Here is a 17,498-nt window from a genome sequence, read left to right as displayed (position 1 = left end):
TCAATCTAGTGTGACACACAACTTAGTAAAAACAGTTTCCCCTGTGTTCTTTGTTTTTGTATATCTAATGAGCTAGAAAAATAAGAAAACAAAGGTAGCAAGTTATATAATAAAGTTTTCTTTGGTGAGCCTGAAAGGATTCAAAAACTCTGAATTAGTTTGGTGCAGTACTCTATGAGTAAGCAATTTCCTCTCTGTCATCCACAGCACACACCACTGCCACGGTGTTCATTTCCACTGGCTTCCTCCAGTGCCCACATCTGAAGATTCCAAGGCTTATGCAGGGATTGGAAACTAACCTACTGTCCAGCAGGAACACAGCTATGTGAGCATATCATGCCACTCTTTCCAGTCAGAGGACTCATGACGTCATGCTGTTAATCCCTTTCACCATACCACCCAAGCCTAGGGGAGACCACACTAAATCCTGCACTCACCCCTTTGTGCAAAAGGAGTAAGTACCACCGGGGTCACTTTAATGAGGCTTACTACATACAGTAAAACCAGTAATGAACTTCACAGAAGGCCAAGCACTAAGAGCGGCAATAGTATAGAAGAGATTATATCAAAACTAGCACAGTTATTTGCTAGTTAGGAAACTTGTGAAAGAAAAACTCTTCCCCTACAAAAAGTTTTGACTCATAAGTAGAAAATCTCCAGGACAGAATGAAGGCTGAGTCTTCAAGAACTAAAAGTACATCCTCTTCCCAAACAATGAACCCTTGACTCAGTGGACCGCCTGACAATCATAAAAGATAATAGCTGTGGTTTTTTATGTGTCAGCTCATTTACTACAAGGTATGTACTTGTCATCCACTATTTTGCAAACAATGCTGCTGTCAATTAGAGGTTTTAAATTTGCGGTGTGTAGAATTTAGTGGCATCTAACACAATGGACTTGGCAGACATGAAATATAACATTCACAAGCATGTTTTAATGTAGCATGTAATCCCGTTAACATAAGAATTGTTGTGTTTTTGCTATCTTAGAATGAGCCCAGTTATATCTACATAGGGAGTGGGTCCTTATCCACAGAGGCTGCTCTATTGCACCACCATGCAAACCAAACACTGCCCCTCGAGAGGGCTTTCCTTGTTGTTCATGTTTTTTTTATGATATGGCTAATTGCCATGCCTTAAATAAAATCAAATACAAGATATGAAATAATTCCCACCTGGAATGATGGAAAGCTGTGGGGTCAACAAAAATTAAACACGATTTGAAGTTAAAGAGCTAATACTTGAAAAAAGAAAAAAACAAAACAAAAGCATAAAACAGTCTCACAGTGAGATATTAACTCACTTAAGGGACATGACTCACCACCTTCATTATGGTTTATAATAAATCAGTGGAAGTTTTTTAAAAAAGTGGTAATTTCAACAAAGCATTAGAGCTTTAATAGTAACCCTGTTCCTACAGATGAGAGGAGGCTCTCTAGAAAATAACAAATTACCTAAGTGGTTAAATGATGTGCAAAGACCTAGCTGACAAGCCAACTCTGTAGCAGTTGCCACAGCTACACAACATGTCCACTGGGACATTTTTTGTAAGTACCTCTTTCCTCATATACTAGCATAATCATGGCCTGTAACCTAAAGGAAATCATTCCTTGTTTCTTTTCAGGCAGAGCCCAAGCCAAACCAGGATGTGAACAGTGCAAAATCCTGTAGGAGTTCCCCTATTGCCCAGATTTTCTGTCTGTTACAAAATGATTTGTTGCACTGGGTGAGTAAGAAATTAGCTAATTGGGAGCATGCAGCACTTTTAAAGGGTATTAGAGGTACTTGTTTTTTTGCTGCACTCACATCCACTAATTCATTCATACAGGCTCACTTTTATTCCGACTACATCCTTGCTATATCATTTGCACCTCTGTGTGTTTACCTCTGCTCACTCATCTTTTCTCCATGGCCCCTAACCATTAACACAGGTGCCGAATAATGGAAGAAACACATAAAGTTTAAGTTTCGCCTTACAACTTTGCTAATATTATCATGCACACCCTCTAAATATTTGCTTTCCTGGCACTGCCTTTTCATGGCAGGTTTCAGGGTGCTGAAAAGGTAAGATAAAAGGAACCAGAGTTGTGTCTGGACCTATCTGTATGCACAAATCAATTTAGGAAGGCATTGACTACAAACAGTATGCATTACGGAAGACAATATGTCAACAGTTAAATGAGTAGTTGGCGGGGTAAAAGAGGTTTCCTGATTATTGTGCATCCAACAATTGATCTTTTTTTATCCCCACCCTTATTGTTGAAAAATACTCTCCAAAGCTGTGATCCTGTCCTCATGCAAAGTAATGTGGCGGGCGGGTGATTAGGGATTACTTTGCAAACGAGTCTTATTTATTGATTCCTTCACTTACACACATTTGGCCAATAGAAGCGGATTGGGAGCCATGGCAACATCTGCATGCACTGAACTATGACAGTTTATTTCTCTCTCTTTACAATTATGCTTAAGAGTGTAGGGGGACTTGCATCAATGTAACCTATTTTGTTTCATTGAGCTCCAATGTTTGAATACTTGCCTTGTGATATAATATCAGTGCGGCGGGCCAACTTTATGACTTCAACTCAGTCGAGTGCATGCACATAGCACACACACACACGCACACACACAAACCGTACACACACACATACACACAAAAGAATTAGGTCAATTAAGTCATGGATTACTTTCAAATCCCACTGGTCCCTGGGTATGGATCTGCTGTGATTGAAGCATCGTCTTTTGTATGTCCAGGCCAAAAATCTTTTCAGCTTGATTGGTTTGGCCTCAACTTGATGCACCCTTCTCCTACTGCACAAACACTGGAACAGTGGCCAAATTCTGCATCTTTGTCCCACCTTCCCAGACTGGGAAACGACACACGGGCATGCAAACTACTACACAATTCATCTCTCTCAATATCTTACAAAACACAATTTTTCTTTATATTTTACTATTATTTTAATTGCGCCATAGATATATTAATGCATTTTACAGGCCAACTTAATGTCTGAAGGAGGGGAAAGATATTTTACTATCACATTTGAATGCATCTCAAAGATATAATTTAGTTGCTTTGGCTACAAGTGCGGAACAAATCATTTAGCTACAGGAAACCTTGAGCCAAATAAACAATATAAATTATTACTTTTTACTTAATAATCAAAATTTATGAGTGTGACATCAGTGGTGCAATCCTTAGACACAAAATACCTCATTGATCCAGACAACAAGTTGCAACATCAACAATTCAGCTTTGAAACACAACACCCAACACAACTCAGTTTTGTAAAAAGAAAGGCTACAGCCACAGTGTTTCCACTAGTGAGAATTGCACGCCTGTGTTATACAACCAAATGACATGAGTATTTTTTTACGATTTCAAAACCACATATGTTTTTGTCAGTTTAACGAAAGCCCTCCTTGAGTGTATACATTGTTGTCCACAGTGCCCACATAGGCTTTGTCCAGTCTAAGATAACAAATTGTTGTTTTCGTTCCTTTTACATGGCAAAATTGCAAGAGATAAAAACAGGGGGATGTAGGTGTGGGACAAGTCTGTTTCTGGAGGGAAGTGTTTTCTAGACTGATAGCTCTTCTCTCCCAAGAGGAAAATGAAGGGCAAATTGAATCTAATCATGCTGGCACTTCATTAGGATGCCCTCGTTGTGTTATCAGAGCCCAGGAGAGTTGTGAGGGACAGGGTGAAGGGAAGTCCCTGCAGCGAGACAAAAAGCAGGGACAAAGACGTCTGGGCAGAGATGGAGTTTGGGAGAGAGGGCCTTGTGAATTCTCCCCCATGTCTGTCCTTCGTGACAGATGCAGAGGCCCAGCCACTGACAACATGCAAGGATAAGGGAGGGTGGGGGGGTGGGGGGTGGCGAGGAGGGCAAACATGTTGAATAAACATATTCAGTCCTCTGCTACTCTCTGTTTCCCCCTCCAAATGAAAACCTCAGTTGATATACAATATGGATTCATCTGATAGCTCAGTTTATACACTATGTTTATACACCAGGATAAATGTACCTTCTCTGGCCAAGAGATCATGATGTTTCTATCTCCAAACAAACATCCTCCTCAGACTGTGCTACATGTTCCCCAGACCTCCAGAATGTGTTGATAATGTCGTATGATATCTGAGACAGTGAGACAGTCAAAAATGAAATGAGTACAGTGATGAACTCTGGAAAAAAGGACAGCTTAACTCTTAACAGTCTGGTACCTTACAAAAACAAAAAGTCAAAAAAAAAACTGTTTGTACAGCCTGTGGAGTGGCTGAGCTTTCAACGTTTCATGAGATCACCTCTCTGCAATTCATTTAGGGACTGTCGTAGCACACAGACACTCCACCGCAATTACAACGGAAAAACAGACACTTTGAGATGATGATTTCCCCGTGAAATCGATGGGGATTTTTTGTTTAAGCCACTCTCCACCCTCCCTCGTTTCCCAATATTACCATGGTAACAAACCACCACTTTAGCTTCATCTACACGCCACTTTTGCACGCACACTGCATGAGGTAAATCGCCTCCTTTTGCCTCTCAGCATCTGCTTTCTTTCTCACTCTTCCTCCTTTCCCGTTCACCCATTTGTTTCAATTATTTTTCAGTTTCTTTAGTTAGTCTTTTCAAAAGAATTTAAATTTAAATATCAGATTTCCATTCAGTAGCTCCTCAACTTATTTTTTTCTTTTATTCTTGTGCACAATTTAAAAACCCTCAAAATTTAAAATGTTGTAATGAATAGCTGGAGGTCATTAGCAAAATATCTAAATCTAGAAAAACATTTTAAAAACCTTATTAACAAATTATTGTGATATTTTACAGCTTTAAATCCAAACAATAATTTATTAGAACTACTTTATAGCCTAATCTGACTTTAAAAAGTGTTTTTTTCAGTAATTGTTCTTTTGTGTCTCCCCTGCAGAAACAAATTTCTGCAGAGCGTGTTTTGGCCAAGTCCCACAACAACTGTGGTGCCCCTCCCCCAGCTCTTTAGAAAAAACATTCACCATACTTCTGTGTGTATGATGAATAAAGAGCGGAAGCAACAGGGCACAGGGTGACTTCACACTTAAACAGCCTGTTTACAAGTCATTTACAGAGCTGCAGGAGGGAGAGGCTCCGTGAGGTCTCCCAAAGAAAGATCCTCATTTCAGAAAAACACAAACAAAGTAAAAGGGTTGCACAAAACTTTCACTGTCTTCTGATATGTGGTTTCATCAAGAAAAAAATAAGAATGGCATTAATATGCTCTAGGTAAAAAAAAATAAAAAAAACACAGAACGGAAAGCAATGAATAAAAAATGGTGCAGTGGCAGCAATGACAGGAGTGATGAGAGGGTAAGAGCACTGACTGAAACTGACTGAGATTTAAAACCAGAAAAGAAGATATTTTCTCATCTTTCCCAAACACCCCCATGACTGTTCACTAAAGGTGTCACTGTCAAAGCATTGTGACAAAACTAAAGCTTAAACCCTTACTACACATAAGCTCTCACTATAATAAAATGCTTTGTGGTTTCATGTATAGAGAATTAGGAAGTTTTAAGCCAAGCTCGAAAACAAAAGCATCACATGGTCCTTATTCTGAATCATTACCATGATGTGATCATGAGGGTTATCTATTCTACAGCACAATAACAGACTCAACATCTCAAATGTTTCATTCTGCCTGCTTTAGAAATCACACATCCAATGGATGCTGCTGAGGAGACTTTTCAGATGCTGTCAAAATCAACTTTAAACATCACTCAATCACTCCCCTTAGGTTGAAAACAGCATTTATTTTTAATCAAAGCTATTGTTATACCAGTGATGATGAAACTGCCTGTGTCCTGTATTCATGGAGTTAGCCAATCTATCAGGGGACTGTCAAAACATTAGACCAGCGGGCTCATGATTGAAAGTGTGCATTGTGGACTGGGAACATGTCAATGAAAATGTGACTTGCATAAGTCTCTCCCTTCCCATAATCATCAAGAACCCTTCAACAAGACTAATCTTGTACTGGAAAGCTGTGAATAAGATGCAAGAAGGAAAAAACAAACAACCAAGCAGCCATCATCGACTTTTCCTGGATTAATAAAGAGTTAAAAACACAAACTCCCCAGTCCATGGCAGATCTTTGAATTAGCTAGTGTTATTCCAGCATGCTGTGACTTCAAATAAAAAGGAAAATTGCCACATTAATCATCATATCCGCTGTCTGGGCTAATAAGGGCCTGTAAGCAATAAGTTGTTGATAGTGAAAATTGGCAGCAGGTGACTCTTCAGTTCTCTCCAGGCATCAAACCAAGGATTTGCACAGGTCTGCAAACGAAGATGATTCACATCTGTGTAGTTCTGTTTAATGTGATTATACTGTATGTGAGCATCACTGCCCACCACATGAGAGTAAGTCTGTACTCAAGGAGCCAATCCAACTATGACGCAAAAACATAAACCTTTCGAAGTGTTACCAGAGCAGCACAGAGAGAATTTGCAAAAGAAGAAGAGATATAATACAGTATTCTGTAGCACATGAGAGAAATGCAACTGGGATTTGAGGCTTTTGTAGTTGTGTTAGAGATCTGATGAAATATATGACGCATCATTTCCAGGTATTCTCCATAAAGACACAGCCAGGTGTGGCTAGAGACAGCTTCTGAAACCAGATGTCTGGATGCCCTCAGCCCTGGCAATGATGCATTGCTGAAAGTTGATGAAAGCATCAATAACTTGTTTCTCCATTATCCAAGCTACTACACTGTCCCGCTCCTTGTCTGCATCAATTTCTGTGGTGAGTTGACTTTGCTGAGGCTGCTGTAGACAGTATGCACTTTTACTTTTTCTGGGCACTTAACCATGAAGTATTTTTCATACATCCTCTGAGGGTGATCAGTCTGGCCTGAAAGCAACTTCTGCACAGTGTGCACAGGCAACTCATAGTAAAAACACAAAAATGTAAGGTCAGTATTTTTCATTTTACATTCCAAGGTGCAGCAATGTGTGTGTTCAATATGGTTCTGACCTGATTGGATCAGATTAGCTCCCTTGCTACCACCTCCTAGCACTCAGCGGAAGTCTGTGTTAAGCCAAGCAGTTGTCTCTTTATTAAAACTAATCTACAGAGTGGATGCATTACCTTAGAACAGATAAGGCATAACAGATGTTCTCCCATATAACACAAGGGGCGTCTCTAGTATATGTGGTGAAGGCTCCAAGATATGCACCCAACAGTGTGAGGGTGGACCACCATGGAGCATCAGTACACACAGACTGGGAGTCTGGTTGGAGCAGGCCTGGGTGCCTCTCTGTCTGAAGCCAAGACAGACAATGTTGGCTAACCACAATGTAAAAGTGGAGCATCTCTTCCTGCAAACCTCCTTCTGGTTTCTCCTCTTCTTGCTATCTTGACTTTAAGTCTTGAAAAAATATCTAACTCACTAGAATTAAGACAGGCATTAATCTGCCTTAAACTCTACTATCAGTGCCAGCAAATGTTTTGCCATTTTTATTATACATTAGTAGATGTACAATAACTTTGGCTAAATAAAATAGTTTGAAAATGGCCAAAAAAAGATTAGTTTTAAATCACAAACTAATCTAACAGGGATGATACAAACTGAACAAACACTAACTGCTACTGCTAGTTTTTCTGGGTCTGGACACATAGTAGTTGCTACCACAAAAACACTAAGTTTCAATCCCCAAACTTAAGCACTAATGCTGGGCACACATGGGCTCAGAGCTTTGATAGCATTATTAGAGTTAACAAGCATCTGAAACACATCCTGCTCTAACTGTGCCAGTGTAGGTCCCACATTTTCCTAACCACACAGAGAGAGCACTGCCTTTGCAATCTTTACCTCTGGTCTGTTTGCATTCTATCACCTGCTTCTCTTACTGAAAGTTAATGTATTGTCTAATCATTTTGCCCACAGCTACCTTCACAGTCCTAATCAGACCTATGATTACAAATCAAAACGAATCTAATTGAGAGCAGAAATGGGATGATCTGACCACACACCCAGTAACTGAATGCACCACTCTTTCCATATGCTTTGTCGGCCCAGTAACATTCTTCTAAATCGTTATTTCAACTGACAGTCAGTGCAGCAACGAGGCTGGAGCGAAAAGGGACTGAGGTTGCTGGCAGACGAAAGCGATGCATTCTTTGTAACAGTCGAGTTCTGGATATGGAGACAATTTGCTCAGAGGTTAAGATATTTTAGGGCTGTGTATATATAGTGCATGCCTTTCTAAGAAGAGGCAATTTGGTCATGAATGTAAAATACAACATGCTGGCAGCAGAGTATCAACCATTACATTACCTGTGCTTCATCATCACACCAAAAAATGATTTGTTGCTGTTTGTTTGGGATCTAGTTTCCTGGTTACTGATTTTTGTTACCTGGCAAGTTGTCACTTAGCGTCTGTTTTCCAGTCTGGTGGCTTCTGCTGGACAGCAGGGGGCTGGATGGATGATTTAGCACAGATTTGCTCTGGAACAGAATTAATATCACGAGCAGATGATGCTTCCTGATGCACAGCTTGTTTAGCAATGCCAACTGCCTTGCACATGTGCAAGGGGACCACAGGCTGTGAGAACAGAAGGCCTGGCAGCCCTCATCACAGCGAGCCTCTCAGTCTATCCCCCTTCATTCAGTTGTGTCAAAGGAGTGAGGAAAAGTGAATAATTGTCTCTATTTATAAAGGTCAAGCAAAAGTGCTCCTCTTCAGCCTGAATGCAACACTGTGAAAACGTGACTGTGACAGCACACACACCTGCAGTCTGACTTCATTCTGTTGGTAATTTACACTCATTTCTTTCTTGCATCACCAAATCAGATAAGCCTGGGCCTGGTCTGCCTGGGACCCACAAGGCAGTGTGTTCACATCGCTCTGGGGAGGGCTAAGCGTCCCTAGGCGAGCAGATGTGCTGCTCTCACCTGCTCTGATCCACATGTCACCACTCCGGAGGGAAACCAGGGGAAGTGAGGAGATGTAACTGGATCACAGAGGGGACAAAGCAGTGTGAGAAAAGGAAGTAGGAAGAGATAAGACGTCTGCGGAATAAGGAGAAAGAGTAAAGAGAAAGAGACAAACAGAGACCTAGAGACAGGAAGAGAGAAGGAGATTCGACCCCTGAGAGTCAGAGAATAGACGTTAGAGGAGGAATCAACAGCTGGATCCAGCTGCTGAGTTGGAGCTTTGTCACAGCTGCCTGAGGCCGACTGTCCCTCTGGAGACTCTCAGCTGTTTTCTTTCGCTCTCTCTTTTCTTTCACTACACTCACACCCTTTCATAGATACTTGGAAACAGTGCTGAGAGGTCTGCCTCACCTGCAGCAGACAGTCTGGCAGACAGACTGTACTAATGAAATTTCTGTTCCCGCGAGAGAGCTTTATAAGCCCATCTTCCTTCCTTGCCAGATGTGGGCAGGAAACTCCTCCAGCAGACTTTTATCTCTCTCAACTTTTTGCTTCACAGCCAACACTCAGCACGGCTGCATCACAGCCTGCACTGACCCTTTACAGTCACCCCGAAGTCTTGTAAACACGGCTTGCTTTACCACTCAGCGCCCACGTATCAAACAGCTACCAACAATGATGGTTACACCTGTGTGAACAGTCCATGAAAGCTTGAGCAGGTGGTGGTTCAAAAATGTCTCAAACAAAGTATTTGGACAACAAATAAAAGAAACTAGTTGCTATCAAAAGCAATCAGCTATTTGACATAAAGGAACTACTGCTGAAGTGATAATTCTATCAATCAGCCAAGAGTTTAACAGTGCATTTAGATTATTGATGCATCATTTATGAACCAAATATGTAATTCAATGGTTCCAGTTTCTCAAATGCCAAGATTATGCTCTGTTTTCTATCATTTTTGGACTGTTGGTTTGACAAAAAAGCAATGTAACATTTGCATTTTTGGGAGCAAATGCCAAGACACATTCCTCATATGATTGCACACTTGGATAACAAACAGACTGATTCTGATTAAGCTTAAATCATAAAAAATAAGTACAAAATGAAATAGTAATTAAATTAATTACTAGTTGCAGCCCAAAAATAAACCCTGTATTTACAATGTTGGTCTACTAATGCAATATTCTTTTCATTTTATTTCACAGTTTGGTCTGCGAACATCCACAAAACTTTGGTTTTCCACTGATGAACAGTATTTCCTCCCAGCTCCTGTATTCAACCATATCACATTAAAAATTTCACCACAACTTTCTTCCTTTCCTGTGGAAAGAGAGGCAGTGGATTCGCTGATGGACGTCTGCGCACAATAAAATGCACTCAGCTGTCTCCAGCACAGCAACTTTGACCTGAACACCCACACTCTATCCAGATGTACATCAGTGTTTATGTTCGCTTCAGTGCCCCTGCTAGGCCCAGGAGTAAGTGTTCAAGGAAGTATTACATTTGCGAACACATTAAGTAGCACATCCAGTTTCCTGCAATTTTACCATTCCCTGAATGTACTGTTATACCACAGAGCCACAGCGAAGCTTGGTAGTTAGCAGGGGGAAAAAGAAACAAAAGAGACCAAAAGCAGAGTCAGCCTGCCTCAAGCTAAACCAATCTCACGGGTAGACAGGCCAGTCTGGTATTAAAACAGACAAGTGAACATTTCGTTTGTCACAAACCCTCCACAGAAAATGTCTGGTGAGAATTGATTACATGGTTTGTGTACAAAAATACCATTCCAACAGTGGCAATTTCACCCATCTCCATAGTTAGTCTCACTTATTCCCAAACATCTGGAGTCTAATTTGGATACTACGGAAGAGCTTGAGCGGGAAAGAGAGCTGGAAAAGCAAAGTCCATTACAGAGAGGAAAAAAGTAGAAATGTAGAGTGAATGATTGAGCAATCAGGTGTTCTTTTCAGTCACCCATTCATTGCATTTTGCATGGTTGTTTTGCAGAACCTTAGTTTGGCTCAATGTCAACATGAGTGGTTTAATGTACTACGCTGAGCACTGCTGGGAAAATGTGGTCAACATGTAAGAGTAGCAACCGAAATATTGAGGAGAAATGTTATGCGAATGAGCAGATAGCTACAAAATATAAATGTTAACATTTCAAAAATGGAGCTTGTTGCTTTAATAAAACAGATGACAACAAACTAATTCCTGCTTCAAATAATCACTTCAAATAATCTGCTTCAAATAATCACTCGTGCTTGGCAATTTTTATGAATTTACTGTTTAAAAATAATAAATTATAAATATGAAGAGGTGCAGGGAATGTAGTCTAAGTTTTCTTGCATACACATAACACAAAGGCAGAGGTCATGATAAGCACACTGTACTTAATGCAGACTTTCCAAAGTTACACCTCAAATCAAACACCTGACACCAGGTCTCTATTCTGACTGTACTGCAACAACCATAATGAACCATTCTGGACTAGGAAAATGATTACCTCACACCTCTGCAGTAGCCACCTTTTTCACACTAGCCATTACAGACTCAAGGACAGAATTGGTGAAGTTATTGGAATTACTGTTATAAGCACCTGTGTGGCTGCTGGCAGTAGGTGGTCGCTGAAGTGCAAAAAGACGGTAGAAACTGTGAACAACTAGAATGAGAAGAAACATATCCTTTCAATCATTCATACTTCTCTGAAGGGCAATTATGAGTATTTTCTCCCCGTAGACTGGTTGCTTTTATGTTGGCAGGAACGAAGTGAGTGATTCAGAGTACCACTTCACTGAGGTACCTCTTTCAACTAGGTACGCCTTTAAAAATTTCCCTGAAATAATTCATGTGTTTGAATAGTAGCACGTTACACCACTCAAGAATGTTCGGTAGTAATCAACTGTAGTTAAGTAGACTAAAAACTAGCAACACATAGAATTGTATCACAAAGGAAATCTTAGCCAAAGTATAACTAATCTACACAATATCAGCAATGTTTTTGTCTGAGCTACAGATCCAAACAGGAAAAATGGCTTAATGTTTGCTCCTTCACTCACAGCAATCAGTGTTCGTCTCATGTTTCTAAGGGGGCTGCACTGATGACAAGAGGTCCATTCTGTCATGAACATAGGGGAGGCAGGTTTAAAAATTAGGTCTGGTCTATCCTCACACCCAGCTAATGAGAACTGAAGTGAGATCAGATAAAAATTTGGAGAGGGCCAGACCAACGGACAGACAAGGAAGCCCCCCTGCTCATGTCACCTCCGCCACTCATGCCAGTGCTTGTTAGGGCTCATTTCCCCCTCAGCTGCCTGGAGATCCCCTCTCGCCTTTCTACTGGAGCCAGAACAACCTCCCAAAACAGACATAGGTGCAATTCTTAGCAGAAGAACACACAAACAACAGAAAACTGCAATAATATGAGGTGTAAATTATTCCCTAATGTAAGATTCTGACATAACGAACTGGAATAATTCATTACTTCAAAAGTGAAATAACACATATAAGAATTAATGGCAAATAAGGCTTAAAGCCAAAATAACCAGACTTTGCTTTACTGAATACTGAAATAGAAAGGCTGACTGATGTATTACTCTTCTTCCTCCATGTCAAGCAACAAAAGCCTTCATGCTTAATGACCAAATTAAATGAACTTGCAGTAATGATTTTTGTATATCTTGTTCCCATTCCTTTTGCCCTAAGAACATTTCACACATTTGTAATAAAAAGTACAGTATGAAAATACATCTTAAGTGGATTCATGTGTGTAATCCAGTGTAAATCAGAGATAAGAAACAATGCAAGAGAACATCATAAATGGATCAAATAGATGCAAAAAAAGTATAGATGGCTCTTTTTGGTATTGTGGTTCTTTTATGGCATTCGATCATTGCTTTAACAGTTATATTTAACTTCTACACAATTCAGAGGACTTGTAAAATTGGACACAGTATGAAAACTAATAATGGGAGGATAGAATTAGAAATGGCTCATGAAACACATTCCACAATACAGCTTGTGGTTTTTAAAATGTTGTTTTTCATGTCGTATTTGATTTCCCCTCTCATGGATGACCTATTTTCTTTGCTGTAGATCTTGAATATTGAATTGCAAGACTGATTGCTGTTAATAGGCTTAAGTCTTTATTTTTAGTTATCTTTTACCCCCACATATCTAATTATAAAGTCATCCATAAACCAATTGATGTATTGGGGAAAGGGACAAAATATCACAGGCACAGCACTGTGTAGCCAGACTACATCACCATAATCATGAACTGCTATGTTGGTGACCTGTGGAGAAAAAAAGAATCGAGCCACTTCAAACATTTCAATCAATGATCACAATACCCATATTGTAATGTTTTTTGGACAGCATTGTGAATGGAAAAAGAGGACATTTCGTATGCAGAGAAAAAAGGCAGTCATCAGATGTCTTGCTGAGATGTTTGGATGTAGTGCTGGCACCCTGAGTAAGAGCAGTCTGTTCTCACATGGCCCGCCAAACACATGTCTGCAGCATCCAGGCAGGCCCAAGAGTAGCCAGAGAGTAGCAGCTTTGAAGAACTACTTCATACTTGGACTATGTGAGGCCACTGATCAAGCATGTCATAAGAACTGTGAAAGCAGGTAGTACTGATTTTGGAGGCAATGCAAAGGAAAGACAAAACTCTAGTTTAAGAGAAAAATAAATAGGGTTTTCAGACATTTTCACAGAACATGAACTTCAACCCATACTGGAAAGCGTGATCATAGAGTTTTACAGTTCTCCAAAACATACATTTTTTAATTATTCTTTGATTCATTTTCCAAATTTCAGTACATCCCTGTCTCCCCTCATCCTTGTGGTAACTGAGATTTATAATTAGAGACCTCCCACAAGAAGCCCTCGTAGCTTCTATTTCTGCATTCAAGCCAGGAGTCGTGGTAAGGCCCGCGTCTCCCTGCTCCCCTCCCTCTCCCAAGGCCATACCCTGGGCCAAGATCCCGTCTGCTAGGCCCTGTCTGAACTGCACTCTGTATCCAAGTCCTTGATCCATGCAATACTACTGCACACACTTGTGAAAAAGAATTTGTATAAACTTCAATACTACAGATCTTGCTGACAAAGGAAATGACTTGGATGATTTAAACTACTGATGACGTGTCTTTTTCTAAGAGCTGTCTTTTTAATAAGATGGCCAAAAACTTAAGAAAACAATGTGTTTTAATGAAACAGGACTGCAGTCACTGTGGTTGCTGTAATTTGTCTGAACTTTAATTCATCTTGTCGTCTATACCCATTTTTTCTCACGCTCAACTAGCCTAATTAAGGTCCCTTTTGAGAGTTAAGTGACATCTACTTCTTTGGATAAAGCCCTGAATTTGTCTCTGCCTGTGAATATGTGAAAAACCCCTTTGTGCCTGGGCTGACAGAGGACTTTACACTGCCTCTGTTACCCTGGAAACCTTTTGAGAGGTGAAGGGGAGGACAGCCAAAATTTAAACAGCATTACCTTTAAAAAATAACTCTCCATAGAGGAGTAAAGGGAATCAGCAATGTCTGACAAATTTCTCTCCTATTTGTCAAATAAATTTCCATTTGTTATGCTTTTCACGATTGCCCTCAAGTTGAGTTCAGACTTGCATGAGTTCAGCATTAGTTCATGAGTGTGTTTATAAAACTGATCAATTAACATTTTTTTTTACAAAATACATCAGTAAGAAAATATCTTACCTCAAGAATGCAAGTTCCTGGAGCTGTGTTTTCCTTGATGGACATATTGTAGAAGTTCCTCTCAAAAACAGGCTCATTGTCATTTATATCCTGAAGTATGATTTTGACCACTGCAGTAGAGGACAGAGGTGGTTTTCCACTATCTGTCGCCAACACAGTTATACTGGGATTGGGGTTCTTTTCATAATCCAGCTGGGAGAGAGTAGTGATAATCCCCGTAACAGAGTCTATGCTGAACCAGTTGGAGAAAGCACCTTTGTCTTTCAGGATGCTGTAGTTAATGTCCCCATTGGGGCCCTGGTCTTTGTCTCTAGCTGTCACTTGTAACACAAAGCTCCCTGGAAACACCACTTCAGGGATAACCTGTCTATAAACTGGTTGATCAAACAGAGGAGGGTTGTCATTTACATCAGTCACCTGGATGATGAAGGAGGACTCAGCCCTGAGAGGTGGCGTGCCTGAGTCTGTTGCCATCACCCTCAACTCATATGTGTCTCTCTCCTCGCGATCCAGAATCCTGTCCACACAGATCAGATAGATGATATTATCTTTCGTCGTCAGGCCAAACTTTCCATCTCCTCCCTCAAGTGACACATTAACGTTGGCATACTCTCCATAGTCTGGGTCTGTGACTGAGATCCTGGCTACATACTGGCCTGGCTGTGCACCCTCTGAGATTCGAGGAGACCCATCCTCACTGAGGAAGATGATAGTCATTGTAGGCTGGTTGTCATTGTAGTCTCTGACATGAATGGTGACAAAGGCATTAGTCACCTCTGGCTGGGTTGCATTGTCTTGTGCTTGGACCACCAGCTCATGGACTCTCCTCATCTCAAAGTCCAGTGGCTTATTGAGGGTGATGATGCCAGTGCGGGTGTCAATGACAAAGTAACGATCTGGGTCACTCTGTCTTCTGTTGATCTCATACAGCACCATCCCATTGTCTCCTTCATCAGCATCTGTGGCAAACACCTGCAGGATGTTGCTTCCTGGTTGTAGGTTCTCAGATATTATGGCATGGTAGCGGCTCTGGTTGAAAAAAGGAGCGTTGTCATTAATGTCTTGTACAGCAATATCCAATGTCATCTGATCAGTCCTTTTAGGGGAACCACCATCAAAGGCCTCCAAAGATAGTGTGTAGGTGGATCTTTTCTCTCTGTCCAGGATGGCATTGACCACCAGGTCCAGATAGAGGACCTCATTGCTTCCCCTTCTGGTCTCCAAGGTGAATGCCTGACCAACGTTTCCATCCTTGATAAGGTAACCCTGAGTGGTGAACTGGCCTTTATCAGCATCAACAGCTGGCTCAAGAGGAAACCTGGTGCCGATGGCTGTCTGTTCAGGAATTTTAAAGGTAGCCTGTTTTCTTGGGAACGCTGGGGTATGGTCATTTATGTCATTCACTGTGATGGTCACCTCTACTGTCACACCTCTCATGGTGACTGCAATGAAGTTGTATCTGTCCCTCAATTCTCTGTCCAGAACCTTTGCAGTTTTAATGATGCCAGTGCTCTCATCTATGTCCAAATCACTGCCTACACCCGTGCCTTCATGGTCGGAGATGAAGTACATAGAGGCTTTTTCGCCAGTAGGAAGTCCTGCACTGATATCACCTACAATTGTGCCTGCTGGTTGTTCCTCATCAAGCTGTAGGTCAAGGGTCCCTAGGACCACAGGTGAATGGATTGTTACAAGCTCCAAGGCGACATACACCATCAGCACTATCCTTCTGCTCCACCAACCCTCACGGTGCAAAGGGTTCATTACAGACTTCCCCAAACCCTTGGCAGCTGTCTTCATTTTGGCTCCTTCTTTTAAACCTGGAGACACACAAAGAGGAAAAGCTGAGCAATATAAAAACCTGACAACAGCAAAAACTAAGAAAAGGTGTATTATTTCTGCAAGTTAGTTTAAGAAAAATAAGTAAATGCCATAAAGACTTTCCCATGTGTTTTATGGGCTCTGTTCCCAACCACAGCACATACAATAGGCCCTGCACATAACATTTTCCTCCACTTCTTACTTCACCTAATAAGTCAACACCTTGTTACATACCAAAAAGCTCTCCTTTGCTAAAGAAACAGCAAAAACACAGGCTGTAGCATACTACCTCAGACAGCAAGCCTTTGGCTGCCGTTATCCGACTCTTATTAAAAAGGTGCAGATCTCAAAGGCTACCTGGCGTGTTCACCATAGCAGTACCCTCTTAAGTCGGTCTATGAGGTGAGGTCTTGGATTTAATATTTATGTGTGTTGCCACATTTAGCTCTCTTGGATTGAAAAGTTTGAAACACTCTACTAAAAAACATTTAAAATATTTAACTCTCCCCAAGTAAGCATCTATATTTCAATACATTTGAGAATTAAGAGTTTGAGTGTAAAATCAAAGGGATGTAACATTTAAATATTGATGTGTAAAAGAAGCAAGGGTGTTAAAATTCCTTGCATCTGTAATTGAAACTGAGAGACACAGTGGAGCAATGTGGAAATTGTTCAACAAGACTGTGACCATCTGTAGAATTATCCAAAACCACTAAGTGTCTGGCACACAGGAAATGATTGTGTCTTTTTCATTAAATAAAGAAAGTGACTTCCAATTGTCTGCGGTTCTGTATAACTTCATGTAATTCACAATTACTTTAACTTGTTTGCAGAGGAAAATTAGCTAAATTAGAGAGGGGGACATATAAACAGTACCAGTCAACAGTTTGGACACACTGCACTGTAGCTATACATAGAAACTCAATGCACTGTATTACATTTTTCAGATGAGAGCTCTTAAAGGCTCCCCCCAGTGGTTTAATTGATACCTGCAAAGAAACATTCACAAAACATCTGGTTATCTGTGTATGTGCACTAAATA

General features: G+C 40.7%; 1 protein-coding gene across 1 annotated transcript in view; it reads right to left on the bottom strand.

The window, feature by feature from the left end:
- The window catches only part of LOC128360113 (protocadherin-16-like), a 73,708-nt gene extending 57,273 nt beyond the window's left edge, over positions 1 to 16,435 (bottom strand). The window contains exon 1 of the mRNA XM_053320443.1: positions 14,636 to 16,435. Within this exon, the coding sequence (XP_053176418.1) occupies positions 14,636 to 16,435 (1,800 nt within the window). The remainder of the gene's footprint in view (positions 1 to 14,635) is intronic.
- Positions 16,436 to 17,498: the final 1,063 nt, after the last annotated feature.

Source organism: Scomber japonicus, chromosome 6 (assembly GCF_027409825.1).
Source record: "Scomber japonicus isolate fScoJap1 chromosome 6, fScoJap1.pri, whole genome shotgun sequence".
NCBI classification, from domain to species: domain Eukaryota; kingdom Metazoa; phylum Chordata; class Actinopteri; order Scombriformes; family Scombridae; genus Scomber; species Scomber japonicus.
The sequence above is the reverse complement of the archived record's forward strand: the minus strand, read 5'-3'. Positions and strand labels throughout refer to the sequence as shown.